General features: G+C 39.8%; 1 protein-coding gene across 1 annotated transcript in view; it reads right to left on the bottom strand.

The window, feature by feature from the left end:
• GLP1R (glucagon-like peptide 1 receptor) overlaps nucleotides 1-9,159 on the bottom strand; it is a 30,319-nt gene extending 21,160 nt beyond the window's left edge. Inside the window, exons 1-4 of the mRNA XM_009868775.1 lie at nucleotides 9,053-9,159; nucleotides 6,440-6,546; nucleotides 2,936-3,089; nucleotides 1,281-1,440 (exon numbers count right to left, since the gene is read on the bottom strand). Of these exons, the coding sequence (XP_009867077.1) occupies nucleotides 1,281-1,440; nucleotides 2,936-2,989 (214 nt within the window). The 5' untranslated portion in view covers nucleotides 2,990-3,089; nucleotides 6,440-6,546; nucleotides 9,053-9,159. The remainder of the gene's footprint in view (nucleotides 1-1,280; nucleotides 1,441-2,935; nucleotides 3,090-6,439; nucleotides 6,547-9,052) is intronic.
• Between the last annotated feature and the right edge of the window lie 8,509 nt (nucleotides 9,160-17,668).

Below are 17,668 nucleotides of genomic sequence, written 5' to 3'. Positions count from 1 at the left end.
AGATCCTCCATCTTTTTTTTTATTTCAATTGAGGTTATGGCTATTCATAACATGATTAAAACATACACAGTTCAAGTGTTAGACAAGATGCTATTGCTTTTGCTGCACGTCCTATATAAAACGCTAAAAAAAGATATAGAACTTTTTAAGTAAAACTCTCCAGCAGAAAACTGCTATTACTTGCATTTATTTATTCCCATCAATGTGTTGGAAAGCCTTTGCTTCTCATATATCACTGTTCAGTAGAATTGAGTAATTCACAGTACACCACTTATATGGATTTTACCAGTGGAATAATTTGCTAGAACATTCACAGTTTCCAAATTCATAGAGAGAGAAGGACAGGCAAAGCAATTTAATGTTCAAACGAGTATCTGGGAAAGTACTTGCAGTATTTATTTGGATTTACTTTCAGTTTTCCAAAAGTTGCCTGATTTCCACCAAAAAGGGAAGTGAGGGGGGGAGAGGCTGTGAAGGAGAGGAAGGGAGAGAATGCAATAAAAGCACACAAGAGATCATTCCAAAAATAGGATTAATCCTGAACAGTAATTTATTTTCAGGCTAACTGGACAGTCAAAGAATCAAAGCTTTAGCATTTCTAAAGAAGGTAACTTTGGCTCAACCAGCTGATTTCAAGACATCAAAGCATTCATGGCATTAAGTCCTTAATCTCAAGCAGACACGTGCCCATGGCACGTGCACCCTGACCGCTCTTTTGTCCACCAATCACTACCTTGACCTCCTCTGCCCACATAACCACTGCTAGCACCCCTTTGCTCATCAGCTCCTTTGCATCCTCCTACCTCATGCTGCCACAGTTTCTCTTCTGTTTGACCAGATACAAGTTATCGTTGCTATTGTGCACCACAAGTCAAGATACCTCTGAATGCAACAAGAAACTTTCAGGAAATGAAGCAGGGCAGTCCAGCAAAGACCACACTCACCTGGAATCACCCACATATAATTTGTATTGGGATGATATTGGGACAATGTCTTGCAGGAAAAGGACCATGTCCCTGCCACTGCTGTGGGGAGTTTCTGTGGTGTCACACAGATTCTGTATTATGAACCCACAGCCTGCATGATGCTGCAAGCATCCAGGACCTGTGCCAGCCCAGCACCCTCCAGTTCAAACAAGGTAAGAGTGCAACAGCAAAAAGGGACTGGAGAGTGTGGGACTTCAACCAGGCAGCACTACAACAGACACACATTATTTTTCCCTTTTGTATCATCTGCCCATGCATGGAATCACAGGTGGGCATATGGAAAGATCAACTTACCCCAGCCGATGCAGAGATAAAGCCGAAAAATCCTCTGCTCAGAAAAGACTGACAGTACCAGCAGTGTGTACAGGTACATGCCTTCCACCAGCAACCAGTAGTAGTTTGCAGCCACACAATACTGCATCATCACAAAGACCAAACGGCAGCTGAGCGATTCCTGTGGCAGAAGAAGGTACAGCCCAAGTGAATGCATCAGGGGTTGAGAATGAGAGGATACTAACCCAAAAGACTGCTTCTTTCTCCTACTCTTGCTCCTCAAAACAATGCTTGCTAAACTAATCATGTTTGAATACTGAAGGGTCAAAAGCCAGTAAAATAGGTGCTACACAGAGAACAGATGCTTTCAGCAACATTCCTCCAAATTACATGTTCTGCATTTTCCCTCAATAAGCAATGGATTATAATTTGAAAAGCATAACATGAAGATGAAAAGAGCAAATGAAAGGTACCATATCAACTGCAGTCAGTGAATTTTTTCACTTCCCCAGATATTCTGTTCTGTGGCTTAGAACTTCTCTTAATTAAAGAGCAAACAGTGAATGCCATAATGTTGACTATTTTCCACAACAAAAGATTTTTTGATAGAACAGGAACATTGCTGAACACATCACATTTAGTGCAAAATCTCTCTTGGTTGGTAAATTAGAGAGGTGGTCAGCAGGGCCTTAGGTTAACTATGAAACCTGAGTACCTAACTAATATATCCAGCATTTGATGAAACCACTACTGGATAAGCCATGTGTAAAAACATAAAGCCTAGGGGGGTTTTTTTGCCTTTGGGATGAGGAAATAAATGACAATCCAATGCAAATATTTCCAAACCATTTAAGGTATGTATTACAACATTATTTTCTTCCAGCTGATACACTGCAGATGAGAAGAAATCAACCATCGTGAGATTCACTATGTGGTATTAGTGCTTAAGCCTCAGGCAGTGTCTGAAAAGGATGGGTATTACGTATTTATCAGAACATATACCCTTTACGACCCCAATCCTTTATTGCAATAGAGAATGCTGTACTCATGTTCTAGAATCACAAGAGCTATACAAATAGTAAAAATTCCTCTCTTTGAAGATTCAAGCACATTTTGTATTCCAAATTTGAAAGGGAAAAAGGTGTGCTTCCATCATATTCACAGAAGAGCTGTATATCCTCTCCCTTCTATTAGAAGTATTTAATTAGCCTGTTCCTCCAAAGCTTTTCTAAATGCTTTCAAATTTGTTTTAATCAGATGCTCCCCTTTTTTCCGTCATCAACAGATTATAAAGATCTCCAAGAACAACCAACTAATTTGGTCATTATGCAAGATGGACAGTCCTACCACAAAAGGTGCTGGCTTAGGGAAATGAGTGCCCTCTTGTCACCACTAGAAGAAATGAACCTGCAGCATGGGAATATATTTGTATATATGTCAAAAATACAACTCATGTTTCTTCTGTCTAGTAGAGGAAAAGTTTTCACAGAGAAACTTGCTATGGCATCAATGACTTGCCTGTAACAAGCCAAGAGTGCCACAACCACAAGCATATACACCTTGCTCCAAGTTTCGAAGAAACTCCGTGGATTGAAGACCAGCATTTTGTACAACCTTCATTGCACAAAATGAAATTACCTGCCCTTCTGCGGACACACCACAGTGTCTGCCCCTACCTGGAAGGAGATAAGTCCTTCCCACTGGTGCTCTTGTGTGGCTGTGCTGTACATCCACTTCACCACCGAGTCTTTAATGAAGACAGATATGGCCCGAAGGATAAAAGAGGTGAAGAGATTCAGGTGAATATAATTCCTTGTGCAATGAAGATGTCTGTAAAAGGAAGAACCAGTCATGATCCACTACCTATGTGAAAACTGCAATGTCACACATCGGACTGAGGGAGGCAACAATGAGAGCCCTGTTGGAAATCAGGAGGTACCAGAGGAAATCCCACCACTTGAGAATGGCTGTAGGGCTTTCAAATGGTCTTTGGGAAGAAATCATTATCAAGAAAAAGACATCCAACATTTCATCCCTAAGTGTAAATATTTGGTGGGAGAAAAAAGTCAATGTGTACGGAAAATAAATATTTCAAAAGTTTAAAAAGTATAAAAGTAAAGTCATTTTCAGACGACATATCTGAAAATACTAAGGAAAAGTCAAGTTTCACATAATGCTGAATCTAATCTCTTTGAACTGACCTCAGTGTCACTGCACAGGTTTACTTTGGCAAAGCTCAGAAACTGCTGTGCAGTACAGCTTCTGGCTGTGCTCAAACCCACAATGAAAAAACATCTACCTATAAATTGCTGCTTTGACAACGAGACAAATCAGATTGCCTCCTGGGGGAATTGCAAATACTTTCCAGAGAACTAGAAGGAACAGAATTGTCACCTCTGCATTCAGAATTAAAAAAAACCAACCACACAACAAAGCAATCAACAAACCACCAAAACCAAAGAAAAAAGTCCTCCTGAATTTCAGCAGCCAGCTGCAAAGACAACGAAATTGCTACTTGTCAAAAAAGAACATGTTAAGGGATAGCAAAGGAATCTGCAGTCACGTAAATGGCATCCAACTGCAGAGTGCTGCCAATGTTTTATCAGCCTTATCAACAAACAGTTTTGCTCCAGTGCTGCAGGGGTATGCGCTTTGCTTTAAAAGAAGTTACGCTGTGCATGATTTTTTTTTTGATGCTAAACCAGATTTGGTCTAGCAGTTAACAGTTTTGCAGTGAAGAAGGATTTTTTTTTGGTATATCTTAAGTCACAGCTTATTTCAAAAGTTACCTATGACTAATATTTATTTTTTTAACTCAAAATTTATTTGTTGCTACCCTTCAGAACTGCTACACATTTAAATCTGACAGGAAAAATTATGTAAATTAGCCAATTGAAGAAAACAGTTTGCAAGTAGTTACTATTTCTGCTACAGGCAATGCAAGTTATTCAAATTGTTTCAGTCATGAAGTTATGGGTCTAATTCAGTTTCCTCTGAAATTACTGACTTTTCTTCCATTTCTTTCAGAGGATGCAAAATTGGACACTAGAGATATATTGCTTCCTCTGTTGTCCCATTATGAAAAACAAATATAAAGGGTATTCTGTTGTCTAAGAACTTAAAAAGGCCTTTCTATTACAAAAGTGGAGAACATCAGCATTTTGGTGCCACTGAATTAGATTTTGATCCCTGTTTGTTGAGGTTGCAAAGCTACTGAAAAGAGTCCACAAGCAGAGGTTTCAGTCAGAATCCAGCACAGTAATCCACGCAGGAGCAGGTCTCAATGTATTTAATGAGATCCAGAACCCAGCTGTTTTCAGATAGACAATTTAGACAAGAAAGCACAAAACAGCAGTTTTACGAAGGTTCTCAGCCCCTTCAACATCTCTGAAACCTCATTTTCAAAATCAGAATCACACACTCGTGCACACCTCTCCAGCCCCTGCTTTACAGGTCAAGCTAAAAACTCTACAGGATCTCTCCACAAAAGTCAGGATATCAAAATTCCCTCTGTTATACCAGTCCTCAGCCACAAACTTGTTCTTTTTTCCCTGCCAAAAATCATGCATATCCTTTCTTCCTTCAAAACGTATATGGCTGCGTTCCGTGACCTTTACATTTGAGCTGCTAATATTACTCAAAAAGTGTCATTGATGGCTGAAACAAGGAGAAAGCACTTATCCTGGGAGACATTTGGAGACTTCAAGACCATCTGGTGTTTTGTCAAATGAGTCCCAAAGTTGCACAACTACAACACGTACAAATCCTAATTATCACGTGGCAATTACAGAGGGTGAGCATATCTCTGAATTTCTGGAGTAATTTTAAATCTTCTTTGTGATTGCTAGGCTACGCTTCTGCACTGGAAGGATGAGAGATAATACAATGTTGAAAGGTGTGGTACAATATTAGAAGGCTTGCATCAATTTAGTTTTGCAAATTAGATGCTAAAAAGTATGACTGATCTTTTTAAATATGTAAGAGGTATAAATACTTCGGAGGGAGGAAAGGAGCAGGCCTGCCTTGCTGACAGAGAGTGCTGGCATGAGAGGAAATGATCGTTAACTGGCAATGATAATTCTTAGTCAGGGAAGATAGTTTCTTAAGGATCAGAGCACTGAAGGTTCCTGACCTGATTGCAAATAAGGGCACTGGGAGATGGAAAACTACACATCTTTAGGAGGCAGCCTCATCAGCATGTGAGAGGGATGATGGGACCTGGCTGTATACAGCAGCAAGGAGCAGGACTTCATGGCAGAGAGTCCTCCGTCCCACAACAGAGCAGGATCAGATATTTAGAGAACACAAAGATGTATCTCCTGTGCTCGGCATACCCAAACTGCAAGGAGGTCTGGCAGGAATCAAGACAACCCTTAAATTTACAGAGGGAAGGAAAAAAAGAGAGTCCAAAGTTGTTCAGTCTGTTTGGTTTGATTTTTCCTCCCGCTTTTTTCTTAACCAAATCTACACAGGTTATCATTGGCACATGCAACTAATAGTCTCTTAATTTTGATGCATTCCATGCAATTAATTGGTTGGTGCATACACCTGGATGAAGCCAATATGCCAGTCTGACCAGGTGACAGCAATTTATTTCACAGAAACTTTTCAAATTTCAAAATTAAGTTCTCTTCCATAGTGCAAAAGAAATAAGAACTCCTGCAAGTTGTCCAAAAAGACAAACTGTGTCAATAATATATTTCTGCATTGAAATACACCCTGTATTTGCAGGCTGGGAAATAGGCTAGGCTAAGCTTAATACTCTGTGTAATGCCAAGCAAAGCAAGATGAAAACTTCTGTCCTAAACGTCCTCTCACACTCCAGAGTAGTGCCTCATCTGCAAGGTGACACCATGAGGGAATGCTGAAATCTCTCTCTTTTTCCATTACTTTCAGTGGAAATTTCATTGAAATAAAAAATTATCACACCAAAATCGTTCAACTGATGAAAAGCATCTGTTCCACATATTCACAGAGGTAACACTGCAAAAATTTATACATTTTTCTTGCATATTGAGAAGAAATTATAGGAAGGAACACAGAAGTGACATGAGATAGAGAAATAATGAGATGATGGAAGAAGGGAAAAAAATAATCAAATGTTCCTACCAAAGTCTGATACTATCGTATCAAAAAACATAACACCTTTTCTCCACTCCCTTCAGAGCTTTGCCAGTTACCTGAATCCAAGAAGAATGGCAGTTGCTATTACAAGGGCAGAGAAGGAAAGAGCATATCCAATGGTGTATATGATGGACAAATTCAGGAGCTGTTCTTCTGGTGCATCCTGAGAGCACATACAGGAGAAAAGAAAAGAAAAAAAAAAAAAAGGAGCAGGGGGAAAAGACGGAGCTCATGGGCTTCAGTTCTTTTCTCCCAGCTGCTTTCTAACTTTTCAACTTTTCTTAATGGTAACCAGAAGTCATTCTTCTACTTTCAAGTTTAAATGCACATATCAAATCAGTCTTCCACTTTCTGTTTGCTCTAAAGAAATAAAAATGTAATCTTAATTCCCCAGCTGCTGCCAGGTGTTCACTCAAACAGTCAAACAGTTAGGTTTTGCAGCCAGGCTAGAAAACAGATAATGTGACATTATTTCATAATACAGTTGGAGAATCATTAATTACCACACAAGGAAGTCTTAAACAGATGGCAGGAAGCACAGACACAACTCAACCCTGCAGTAAAAACTGCAAAGCTGGTATTTTCAGACTTGAACACTTAAAGCAAGTCTCCTTACTGTGTAATGAGGAGGAGTCCTTTGGCTACATCTATACTTAAAAATAAAACTAGCAAGGTCCTATTCATTGATTCTGAGGGAAAGGAAACCTTATATTCATGTAACAAAACTCTTTTCTGCATTCAAATAGTCTCTCTTCTGCCTCAACTATGCAACCTCCTCGTAAAAAACCACAGTCTGACACTATCCCATGACGTAGGTGTTACAGCACCACCTGGGAGGGAGCAACTCAGTGAGGGCCAAAGCAGAAGAAAAGAAGGTTTACTGGCAGGTCTGAATTATATTGCTCAACCTCTGAGCCACATTCGTGTTCTTTATTCTGGTTCACTTCTAAGCACGTATCTTTGTCTAAATAGATTCAGGCATTTTACTTCCCTTCTTCAAGTTGCTAATTCTACAATTGACTCCCGAGACCTGTGCTGTACCAAGGAATATATTCCCTGTATTTCAGCAGTAAGTATAGCCATTCACTGTACAGCACAGCCAGAAGGACTGAAGGTGAATATTCACATTGTTCCTCAGGAATCTGCTAGGTCGATATTCTAAAGGGAATAATATGAGCGCTGCTTTACAAAGAGAAAAGAAAAATCTTTTCAGTATCAGAGCTCAGGTAAACTATTGAGTTCTGACAATTTAAAACATCTATGAAAATAAAAATGCAGATTGTACACTTAAAGTAAATAACGGTGTTTATAAGGAATTACTTAGAGACACTTTGGATTTTGTTTTAGCAACAGCAGTAACGTAACACACAACAAACTTATCAAAACAACCTCTTGTTCTCGTGTACCAGATGCATAAAACAAAGTAGGTAATTAGGGGGCTCTTTATACATTAGCTGGAAAACCAAACAGGGCTGTTCACATTTCAGGGAGTGACACCATGTACATAGAGTTTCAGAATCCAGATCAGCTCAAGGAAACTTGGAAGCTGACCAAGCATTAACACTAGGTATCTCTCTCCTTGGCACGTCCCAACACAGCTCTGGAAGAAACCATAATGGCAAAGAAGGAACAGTCAAATGATCAGGCTTATGCTTTGCGTTAAGATAAAGCATTCTGCTGGGATATCCCCAGAACATGGAAGGCTGCAAGGAATAAGGCTGCAAATTGAAGGAAAAAGTTAAATTTAACATATTTAAAGAAACTATCTCTCTCCCATCTCCTTCTAGTCAGCAGCCATTTATTCCTTCTAAAGAAACAGGCACTGAGCAATGGGAACTCCAGAGGAAACACATCCTGTGGCACCTGCAAATTTTATAAACTTGACTGTTTTGGCTAGGTATGTACTAGTCCCCAGTACACAGGGACAGAGAGAACGTGCTCAATTTATGAGGAAAAGCATTGCCCTTGGAGGCTCACAGCATTAATGGTATCCTGTGTCATGGGAAAACATACAGCGCATGAGCTGACGCCAATGGCTGACAAAAATCCCCTGGAAATCCCTACGCTCGCCTTCATTTGGTGCCAGGTGTCTCAGCTCCCTGTAGAGTATAAAGCACTAGGGCAAGAAAATAACACTGACAAGCCTAATTCCATCACCTGCAGAAAATTAAGGTAAAAAGACAAAAAGCTCCCAGATAAACAATAAGCAGGGACTGCCCCCTGCCCAAAGGTGAAAACCAAATATCCTTCAGTTCAGTTCATCTTAATCACCTTAATAGCTGCTAACAAGACAAAGAACAAACAGTTACTTTATTGCAAAAATGCGCCAATGGAAGAAAAGGCAAAGGAATAACATTAGGTCACTCCTCCGTTTCAGGTGGGCTGTGGTTGAGCCCCCTGCACCTCACCACAGGTGGAACTACCTGGTTCACTTCTCTTGGCGCTCTCACGTACATTTAAACCTGCTCTCACCTACCCTCCACATCTTGTTCATTGAAAAGGAGAGGCTTGACATGCCTTACCATTAGGGTCATAGAAGTGAGACACCGAGGATGAGCCAGTAAAGATTACTCTGACCAGACAAAAAAGTGTGGGCAGAAATGACAATATTCTTCCTTGTTTCTGTTTTGTCCTAAGCAACAAGAGCAGCAAGAGATGGAAACTCTTACCTGGTCAGAGGCCTCACACTCAGACAGGTTCCTCCAGGGCAGGGTTGAATTCTCCTTCAGCAGCCACGTACCCTCTTGGGTGCAAAATCGGTACACCTGCCCATGCAGCACTGCCAGAAGCAAAACGAGCCACGGGGTTAGCAGGAGGAAAAGCCTCCTTGAGGGGCAAGGTGTGCCAAGCAGTATGAGGCTCAGAGCAACCTTTCTTCCTCTCCAGTCGCTCCCAGGGCTGGAGGGGAAGCTGCAGTGTTTCTGGAGGAGTGCTTCACCTGCTTCCTGCCTGCAGCAGATGCTGCTGCTTGTCCTCAGGGGCAGGGAGCAGCTTGGGAGGACACAGCTGCAAAGGAGTCAGATGAAGCATCCTCCAGGACAACTGCACAGCAACGATAACCATCTGAAATAGTCGCTGTCATCTTTGTGTGGATTTTACAACATGCATAAATTCCAGCTCACTGAAATACTCGATTTTAAAGATGTACACATTTTTAAAACATCAAATCTCACCAAGAAAATTTAGAGAGAAAAGAAGGGGCACTAAGAGTAAATGTGGCTTCTTGTTGACTGAGACCATGCAGCCCAAGAAACAGTGAAACCTCAAAACAAGTATGCTAACACAAGCTCCTGAAAATGTAAATGCTTATACAAACATCTGTGCTACAAAATGAAGCTGTAAATCTTTGCCCAAACTACCTAAGTACTCTTTTTATTCATTCTGTCTACATGTTTGAATAAGAAAACCAGCAATAAATGCCTTTTCAAAGCAGTTAGTAGCTTGATCTTGCAAAAGCAGGTACGATGAAATGGCTCATAATAAAATTTCATCAAACTCAAGCACCAAAATAAAAGTACGAGAGGGAATGAGCACTCAACTATAGTGTACCAAAAGAAACCCTCTTTCTGTGTCTGGAGAACTGGAGAAGTCTGAAAACTCTTACAGCTCTTCGTATTGGGGCATAGCTAGAGTATCGATATCCAGTAAACTGACATATTCTAACTTATAAAACTGGCCCTCAAAAAGCAGTGCTGGGTTAATCCTTCAACCAGGTTTTGCCTCTACTACAGCAATGCTGGGAAATAGAAACTTAGAACATTTTGAGGTAGGAGAAGCTGAGTTAGGAGGATTCTGTTCTACACAGGTATCAAAATACCTCTCAGTTGCAGCTTTTGCTCAAACAGCCTTTCTTGTTGCAACCTCATCCTGTTGTGACCCGCTCTCATTACTGCAAACTAGAACTCGTTAGAACTTGGCATTTATGTTCAATGGGGAAATATTATAACCTACCTGAAATTATAACTGCCCAGTAGAGTACTTGCATATTAGTTGAAAACTGGTAATTTGTTTGATAATTGTCAACACTAAACTAATAGTAGATACTCTAAGTGAAGAATGATGTTCAAAAAAAAATAATACAGCCATTCATATTCTAATAAGCCATTTCTAATGAGTATTGTAAATGCTAACTGATAATTATTTTAGTAGGCATAGTCTATTTGCTTTTGTAATTGGGGTACTGAATATACCAGTAAGAGACAATATAAAGATGATATGAAAATTAAGTTATGTCGGGTGGAGGATTTTGCCTCACTATTAAGGATATCCGTTTGCATGTTTACACAAAAACAGAAGGAGAGATTATGTCAGCATATGCAACATATACATTCACATCAATTAACCACTATGAACATTTTGTCACATGCTCTCATCTACCACCAGTGCCAACCACATCGGTCAGAACGTTGTGACAATGTCAAGAATCTCACACTTGATGGAGGGCAGCAACTAGGAAAGTATCGTGTTTTTCCCCTCAAGAGTAACAGACAGCAAATTGAAGTAAGCCATTCAAAATATCTATGCAAAAGCAGTTCTAGGAATCAGAAATCACTAAGTATTGTATTAGAAGCCAGCGAAGGTGAAATACAGGGGGGTAAAATGCAGGGGGGCACAGGACTCACAAATTCAGTCTGACTGTCATTGCATGAGATGTAACCAAGAAGTAGGAGAACACAAAAGCATTATGAGAAATTTCACACAAGAAATTCCACTATATTCCTGAAAAGAACAACTTGCTAAAGGAAAATTATTATTAAAAAAAACCCCGCACCCAAACTCCCAAATCAAACAAAACCATTATTTGACCTTCTCTGAAATTGTGATTTTTTGCCCCCCTAATCTTTTCTACTGTCAAGCTCTAATTGGGATGAAAGTTTAGCCTCAGTGTATGTATTTTCTCTCCAAATCATCATGACACATTTTAATTGCCTTTATATTGATAATACTTATTTTGAAATAATAAGGAGGAAAATCAGTTGTATGCTGAAGCCTGGATTTCATCTGGGAATGGAAGAGTTTATAACAAATGAAACATGAAATTTGCTGTCAAATAGAAAGACAATTCAACCCGCTTAGAGATGAAGAAAAACAAACGTAACTCTATTACACTGGAGAGTTCTTGCCATGTCATTGCTTGAGTGACAAACAGTCAAACTGGGTTGATTGCTCTGATGCACCTCTGAGTAGCCACAAGCCAGCTGTGTCAAGTTGTTGTAATCTCACTGCTTGCCAGAACAGGGATGGTCAGTGCAGGACTCAGAGGCAAATAAAGACCAACTGGGCTGCTTGTATCCAGGAAAAGCCTTAAGAAGCAAAAGAATTAATCAAACCAAAAATGCAAATAGATGTGACTGCATATGAGAGTATACATGCTGGACCACAAAATAGTTTCTTAGCCAAAATGGCTAGAAGATAGAAGAAGTTTAAGAAGATTATTTTCAGTTATGTGTCAAACACCACAGAACCCACACAACACCAGCAGAGGTTTACTGTAGGGGCCATGAAGGGCTTGGAGATAGATACACATCACACACAAGACCCTTCATCCCCTGCAGCTGGGCACATTCAACATTGGCACCATGCAAGACCTGTGAGGCAAACCCAGCCCAGGTGTGCTGACATCTCTGCATGCTGCATGATTGGCTGCAGAACCACCCCCAGAACAGGGGACCCAGAGCCACAGTCCCAGGAGCCCCATCCTTCACACATCATGGTCTCTACAGGATGTGCCTTCGGAGAAGACCCCTCCTGAACCTGCAGCCATTCCTGGTTTCTCTGTCTCCTAGAAGCATAAGGCAAACAGCCTCCATCTACTCAACGCAGGGACAACAGGCTCCATCACAGGCAAGCACCTGCTACTGCCCAAACACAAGAAAAAGGCTGTTAATGACTGACAGCTCTGAAGAGATGTCACCTTAACTTAACGTTCTTCCCTGTCCTTGCCTCACTGAAGAAAGGGATGGAGAACAGTCTCAGCATCAGAAACTCTCCAAAGTAACTGATAAAATCCTGAAGTGGAGACTAGATATTTTTGGTTTTGCATACAAGCTAAATTTCTCATCTATGCTTAGTGAAAGCAGTTCCAACTAACTTCAAAGGGATCCCCTGGGTGACATTTTGATTCAAGCACTGCAAGTATCTAACCATTCTTACTGCTCAGAGGAAAGCATGTGGTTTGCATTAAAGCTACCTACAAATGTTCTTAAAACATTGTTTTCACATGGACTTTTTATAACTCCTTCTCTGCACAGGTGGTTGTGGCTTAGCAGGGCAGCGATCTTCAACCACCTAAAACAGGTAGCATTCGTACACATTTTCTCTTTACCATGGACCTGTTCCAAAGGTCACTAGGAATCTTACTTCCTTCAGCTTGCATATGAAGCTGTTGCTGACAAAGAAATAGATCAGTTATGAATACACATGCAAGCAAACTACTAGTGACGTGCTTGGAGGTTGCCTGTGTGCCAGGACAGAAGGAAGGCACGCACACAGCTTCCCCCTCAACTGAGCTGCTGAAAAATTTCAGTTTCTTGCTTTCAGGTGGTTTAGTCAGAGATGATGCACATTTGTCCACGCCTGAACTCTGCAGAGTGACTCAGGCCTGGTGCAAATACCAAACATGCAACGATCAACTTCGGTTCTAACCAAGCAACACGATGAACAATCTTTTCTGAAAGCTCAAATGGTCTCTGTCTCCTTGCCATCCTACAATATCTTTTTTCCTTTCTTGTAATGCTTTGCATTACCATATAGTCAACTTCAAATCACACTGATTATTACATTCCAGAATTGGCTATCATCTGCAAGTAACAACAAAATAACAAAATCTACAGCCAGTGCATAGGGAATCTGATTTTGTCTAACCTGAGCTATATGTGTTCACTCACAAAGTAGCACAACCTTTGGAACAGCAACTTAATAACACTAGTTTATTTGAACAGTGTCAATCATACCTCATTAGAATTACAAGTTAAAACACAGATTGATGCCCAAAACTCAGTCTCTGTAAATTGATAAAAGACAATAATTGTTAAAAGAAGAAAATCCAAGATTTAGCACTGAAGTTAGTAACATCTATCTAGCTCTCTGATGAGCCTGTAAATCAAATCAAATACTACAACTAGCTAAATACTTTTATATAGAGAGACAATATATTATCATATAGGCAGGATACTCACAAACATTTACTTATTAGTGCTCTTTTACTGAAAATAAAAACAAATTAAATTATTTTTCTGCTTAAAATGACCAATCTGACAGCATCAAGGTGTCAAGGTTGGTGTGAAATTACTCACCCAACTGTCCATGAGGACAAACTGGTACACTAGCCATTGTAAAACCAAATTACAGCATGTCCTATCCAATCAACTCTATTCAGGCAGAGAGATGAGAGAATGAGAAAAAGAACAAGAGAGACTACAGTTTTGTTTGACTACTGTATGTCAAGTATTATAGACCTCTGCTGTTAATACCTATTCTCTATTTCCAGCAGAGGAAATACTTTGGAAAAAGTATTTGGAACTCTAGTGTGAAAGCACCACAACAGTTTTCAGCAGATTGGTTTGTTCCCAAAATGAGCAAGATAGACTTTCATCAGGAGAACAATTTACCAGAATTTAGGAGGTTGCACCCCCCATCAGCAGCTCTGGTCAGCTATCACTTGGTGTGACCTGGGCACTGCTCTCCTGAATGGAGCCACTCTCAGTTGTAAAAGCTGCTGCATAAATGTCACTCTGTCCCAATCCTGGTGCCATGTACAGCAAAGACATCCTAAACCCAAGACTCACACACTTGCCTGTGAGCACACAGATAGGAATAGGACACAATGGAGCATCTTGATCACAAAGCCTCCGGGGAGCTCCAGCCTGAACTACTGTTCATGAATCACATTTATCAAAATGCACATTTGGGCTCACTGCCACATTGTCCGAAATTATATTACTTCAACAGGCAGTTTAACTACGGGTACTTTATTTAGTATCCCTTCCCACTATTCTTCCTCCCACATAGTGTATTAGTCATCCCAACTGCTTTGCTTTAGTGATGATAAAAAAAAATTGAAAAATAGGTAGGCTTTCCATTTTGCCTTGAAGGCAGAAAAGTTGGTAGTCACTTCAAGTTCTTGCAGCAGGAAGGGAATAATTTTCAGTTATATTCTATGGTTTGGGTGATCCCAACAGATCCCAACAACCCCACTGTGAATTTTCCCCATTGCCTGAAAGATCTAAGAATCTCTCCATCCTCTTCCAATAAAAAAAAAATTAAAATAATTACTGCAAAGAAGAAGAGCAACAAGAAAAAGTGAAGTGTATCCACACGCCTACCAAGAGCTTACTCAGATCTAACCAGATAATTTTACATGGTGCAAGGGAGATCCAATTAAGTAAGCACAGACCATATCACAGGCTGTACAAGCCCACCTGACACACCCTGCAAATCCTCCGTTCTGAATCCTCTGCTGTGCTATCAAACACACAAAGTCAGAGATCTGCATATGGAGATGATGCTCTTTGGCATCACCCAAGGGATAATGCCTGCATATAAAATTTTTAAAAATATTCATTTTGAGATGACATTTACACAAGAAAACTCAACATTCAAGAATTAGGAAATGTCAAGCTAAAGCTACTTATGTGGGCTTTAGTTCCACCCAATGACTGTTTCTAAGTACACAGTCACACATTTTTTTTCCAACAGAATCCACTAAATCCTATTCAGGATACAGAATAGAGGGAGATCATCTAATGGGAGATTATTCTTTCTTATGGCTGTGAGAGATCAAGTCATATACAAGTACACTGAACAAGTCTATACCAAATACAGTATTTTCATATTTGTGTGTTCCACTCAAAGACTCATGAACATTAAGTGCTGTTATCTCATATATGTACACAGTTGATCTACAAAATAAAGAGCATGTTCTAGTCACATAGTAAAGTCAGATTTATACAACAAAGAAAATTATGCAGCCACAACATTTGTTCTGCATGGGCATTCAATTCTCATAGTGCAGAGTTTACCCTTGCGAGCTCTGCAATATCTTGCCTCGCTCAAACTCCAACAGTTAATGAGGTAATAATCCTGCAGAAAAGAGCCCCTGTTACTACACATTTCACAAGCAGATCCATTCTGCATAGCGAAGGAATAATAGATCTTTGGAAAAGTGATAGAATGCAGCTTCATAATTAAAAACTACTTGTATAATGATGGCCAGTAAATATTGTGTGAGCAAAGGAGGCCATGCCAAACCATAAAGTATCAACTTGTAACATTATAGTTGGTTAAGAGTTAACACCTCACAAAAATTCAAATGTCTTCCTGAAAAAAAAATGCTTCTTTTTAACAGAGTATTACCCTAAAAGGAGACTACTCTCTGAACAATTCAGCTGAGTAACTTGTATTGAGAAAGAGCTGCATTAACTATGCTAAACCACACTGGAATCTAACATAACTTTTTGAAATATGCTTTAAAAAACAACCCATAAAAACGCACGCATATATGCGTGCATTATGTTTAATAGAGAGTGTTTATGAACTATAAAAGATATGTGAATTAATGTAATAAAAGAAGGCTGTTTATGAAAATCAAGTATTTATGATAATGGTACAGCTCTGGGAAGATTTGGTAAGATACCAAAAAAGCACCATTAAAAGTTTTGTTCAGAATAATTAAATGAGGTTGGAATAATTTTTGTGTTTGCAACAGCAAACACAATTGGAAGTTTAATGCACAATCAACTTGTAAAAACAATGCTAAGAGGTTTTGTGTTATAAAGCTATGGAATCTGTTAATGTAATTAATAGATGACATCTTATTAGGGGATATTAAAATTAAGCAAAAAATTATGAAAGGCTGCAACAGACACAACTAAAGTCTTTCCAGGGCAGACAAAGGGATCTATTTTACTATGCCCATATTCCAAGGACTCAAAAAATAAGCAAAAAAGCCCCAAATAAACAAAACATTGAATCAGTGTAAGAAAAACAAGGAAACAACTAGGCAAAGCATTAGCATAATTCTTGCTGAACTAAAGCAAGGAAAAGCCACTGCAAGAAAAAAACAACAGATAACTAGTATGTTGCATACGCATAGCTAGGAGGGAGAGGGAAGTACACAAACAAATAAACACCACTTGTTTGATGTGGCTTCTGAGTAAAGCAAGAAGCCCTAGAAAATGCAGGCTAAAAACAGTGCCAAGTGCTGCAAGCAAAATGCCAATCCTTGCAATAGAGAAATAAGTAGTATATAGTTATCCTTAAAAACAACGGTATAAAGAATCAATAATTTGATAATCCTAATTTGTCATCTCTCACAGTTACATAAAGATAAACCAAAAAATCATAAACAACTAGAAGCTTTCAGCACAGGCAACTACAAAACGTGTAATAAAAAGGAATCCAAACCATTAAACTTGATTTAGAGATGACTATAATTCCACAAGTACTACCCACTATCTACAGAAAGCAAAGGAAACTGATATTTCAAAGCAGAGCAAATACAATGAAGCATCTCATACGTTTCAAAGAGTGAAGACATTTTTATCAGGCAAACTGTGAAATCTGGCATTGGTTAAAGGCTTATTACCTCTGTATACATGCACTAAAGAATCTGAAGCTGTAAAGACTCTCCTACAGACATCACTCTTACAACTGTAATGCTAGGTCTGCAGAGAGTGTAAGCTGCAACTACATGATAAGTAGCAGCACTAAGCAATAAAACCCCAAACCCAGCTAGCTCAAGGAAGAAATACAGCCCTTGATTCTACTGCTCAGGACACTGCCCTGCACCGCTCAGATACATACCCACACTTTGCCAATAGATTTCTCTGCTACACCACAAGTGGATACCAATTTTGAGTTTTGAGCTCCATAGCAGCTATACCTTAGCATCTCCCTGCCTTCCTCTTCTCTCTGTTTCCTTTGCCCCTCTCCTTTTAGCTACTGCCACACCATTCCTTTCTTCCCTACTTGTATTCTCCTCCCTAGTTCTCCTCTTCAGCTTTATTCCTCCATCTCTGTTGCTGCCACGCTTACTTCTATGCTGCTGATCTACCCACGCACCCTACTTCTTCACCCTGCACTTCCCTAATCCTCTCTCAAGTCCTACTCTGACCTGCTGTTCTCCAAAAACACTGCAATTAAGCTAAATTGCAACCTGACCCCAGCCTTTCGCATCTCCTCTGTCAATGAACCATTCCTCAGCCATAGCTTATCACACCCCAGCAGCTCCTCCTGCTCCAGCCAAACAGTGAGGAGAGCTGACATCAATGAAGTACCTCTGCTCT

This window comes from Apaloderma vittatum, unplaced genomic scaffold (assembly GCF_000703405.1).
Source record: "Apaloderma vittatum isolate BGI_N311 unplaced genomic scaffold, ASM70340v1 scaffold11534, whole genome shotgun sequence".
NCBI classification, from domain to species: domain Eukaryota; kingdom Metazoa; phylum Chordata; class Aves; order Trogoniformes; family Trogonidae; genus Apaloderma; species Apaloderma vittatum.
Note: the sequence above shows the minus strand (reverse complement) of the source record. Positions and strands in the feature narration are given on the sequence as shown.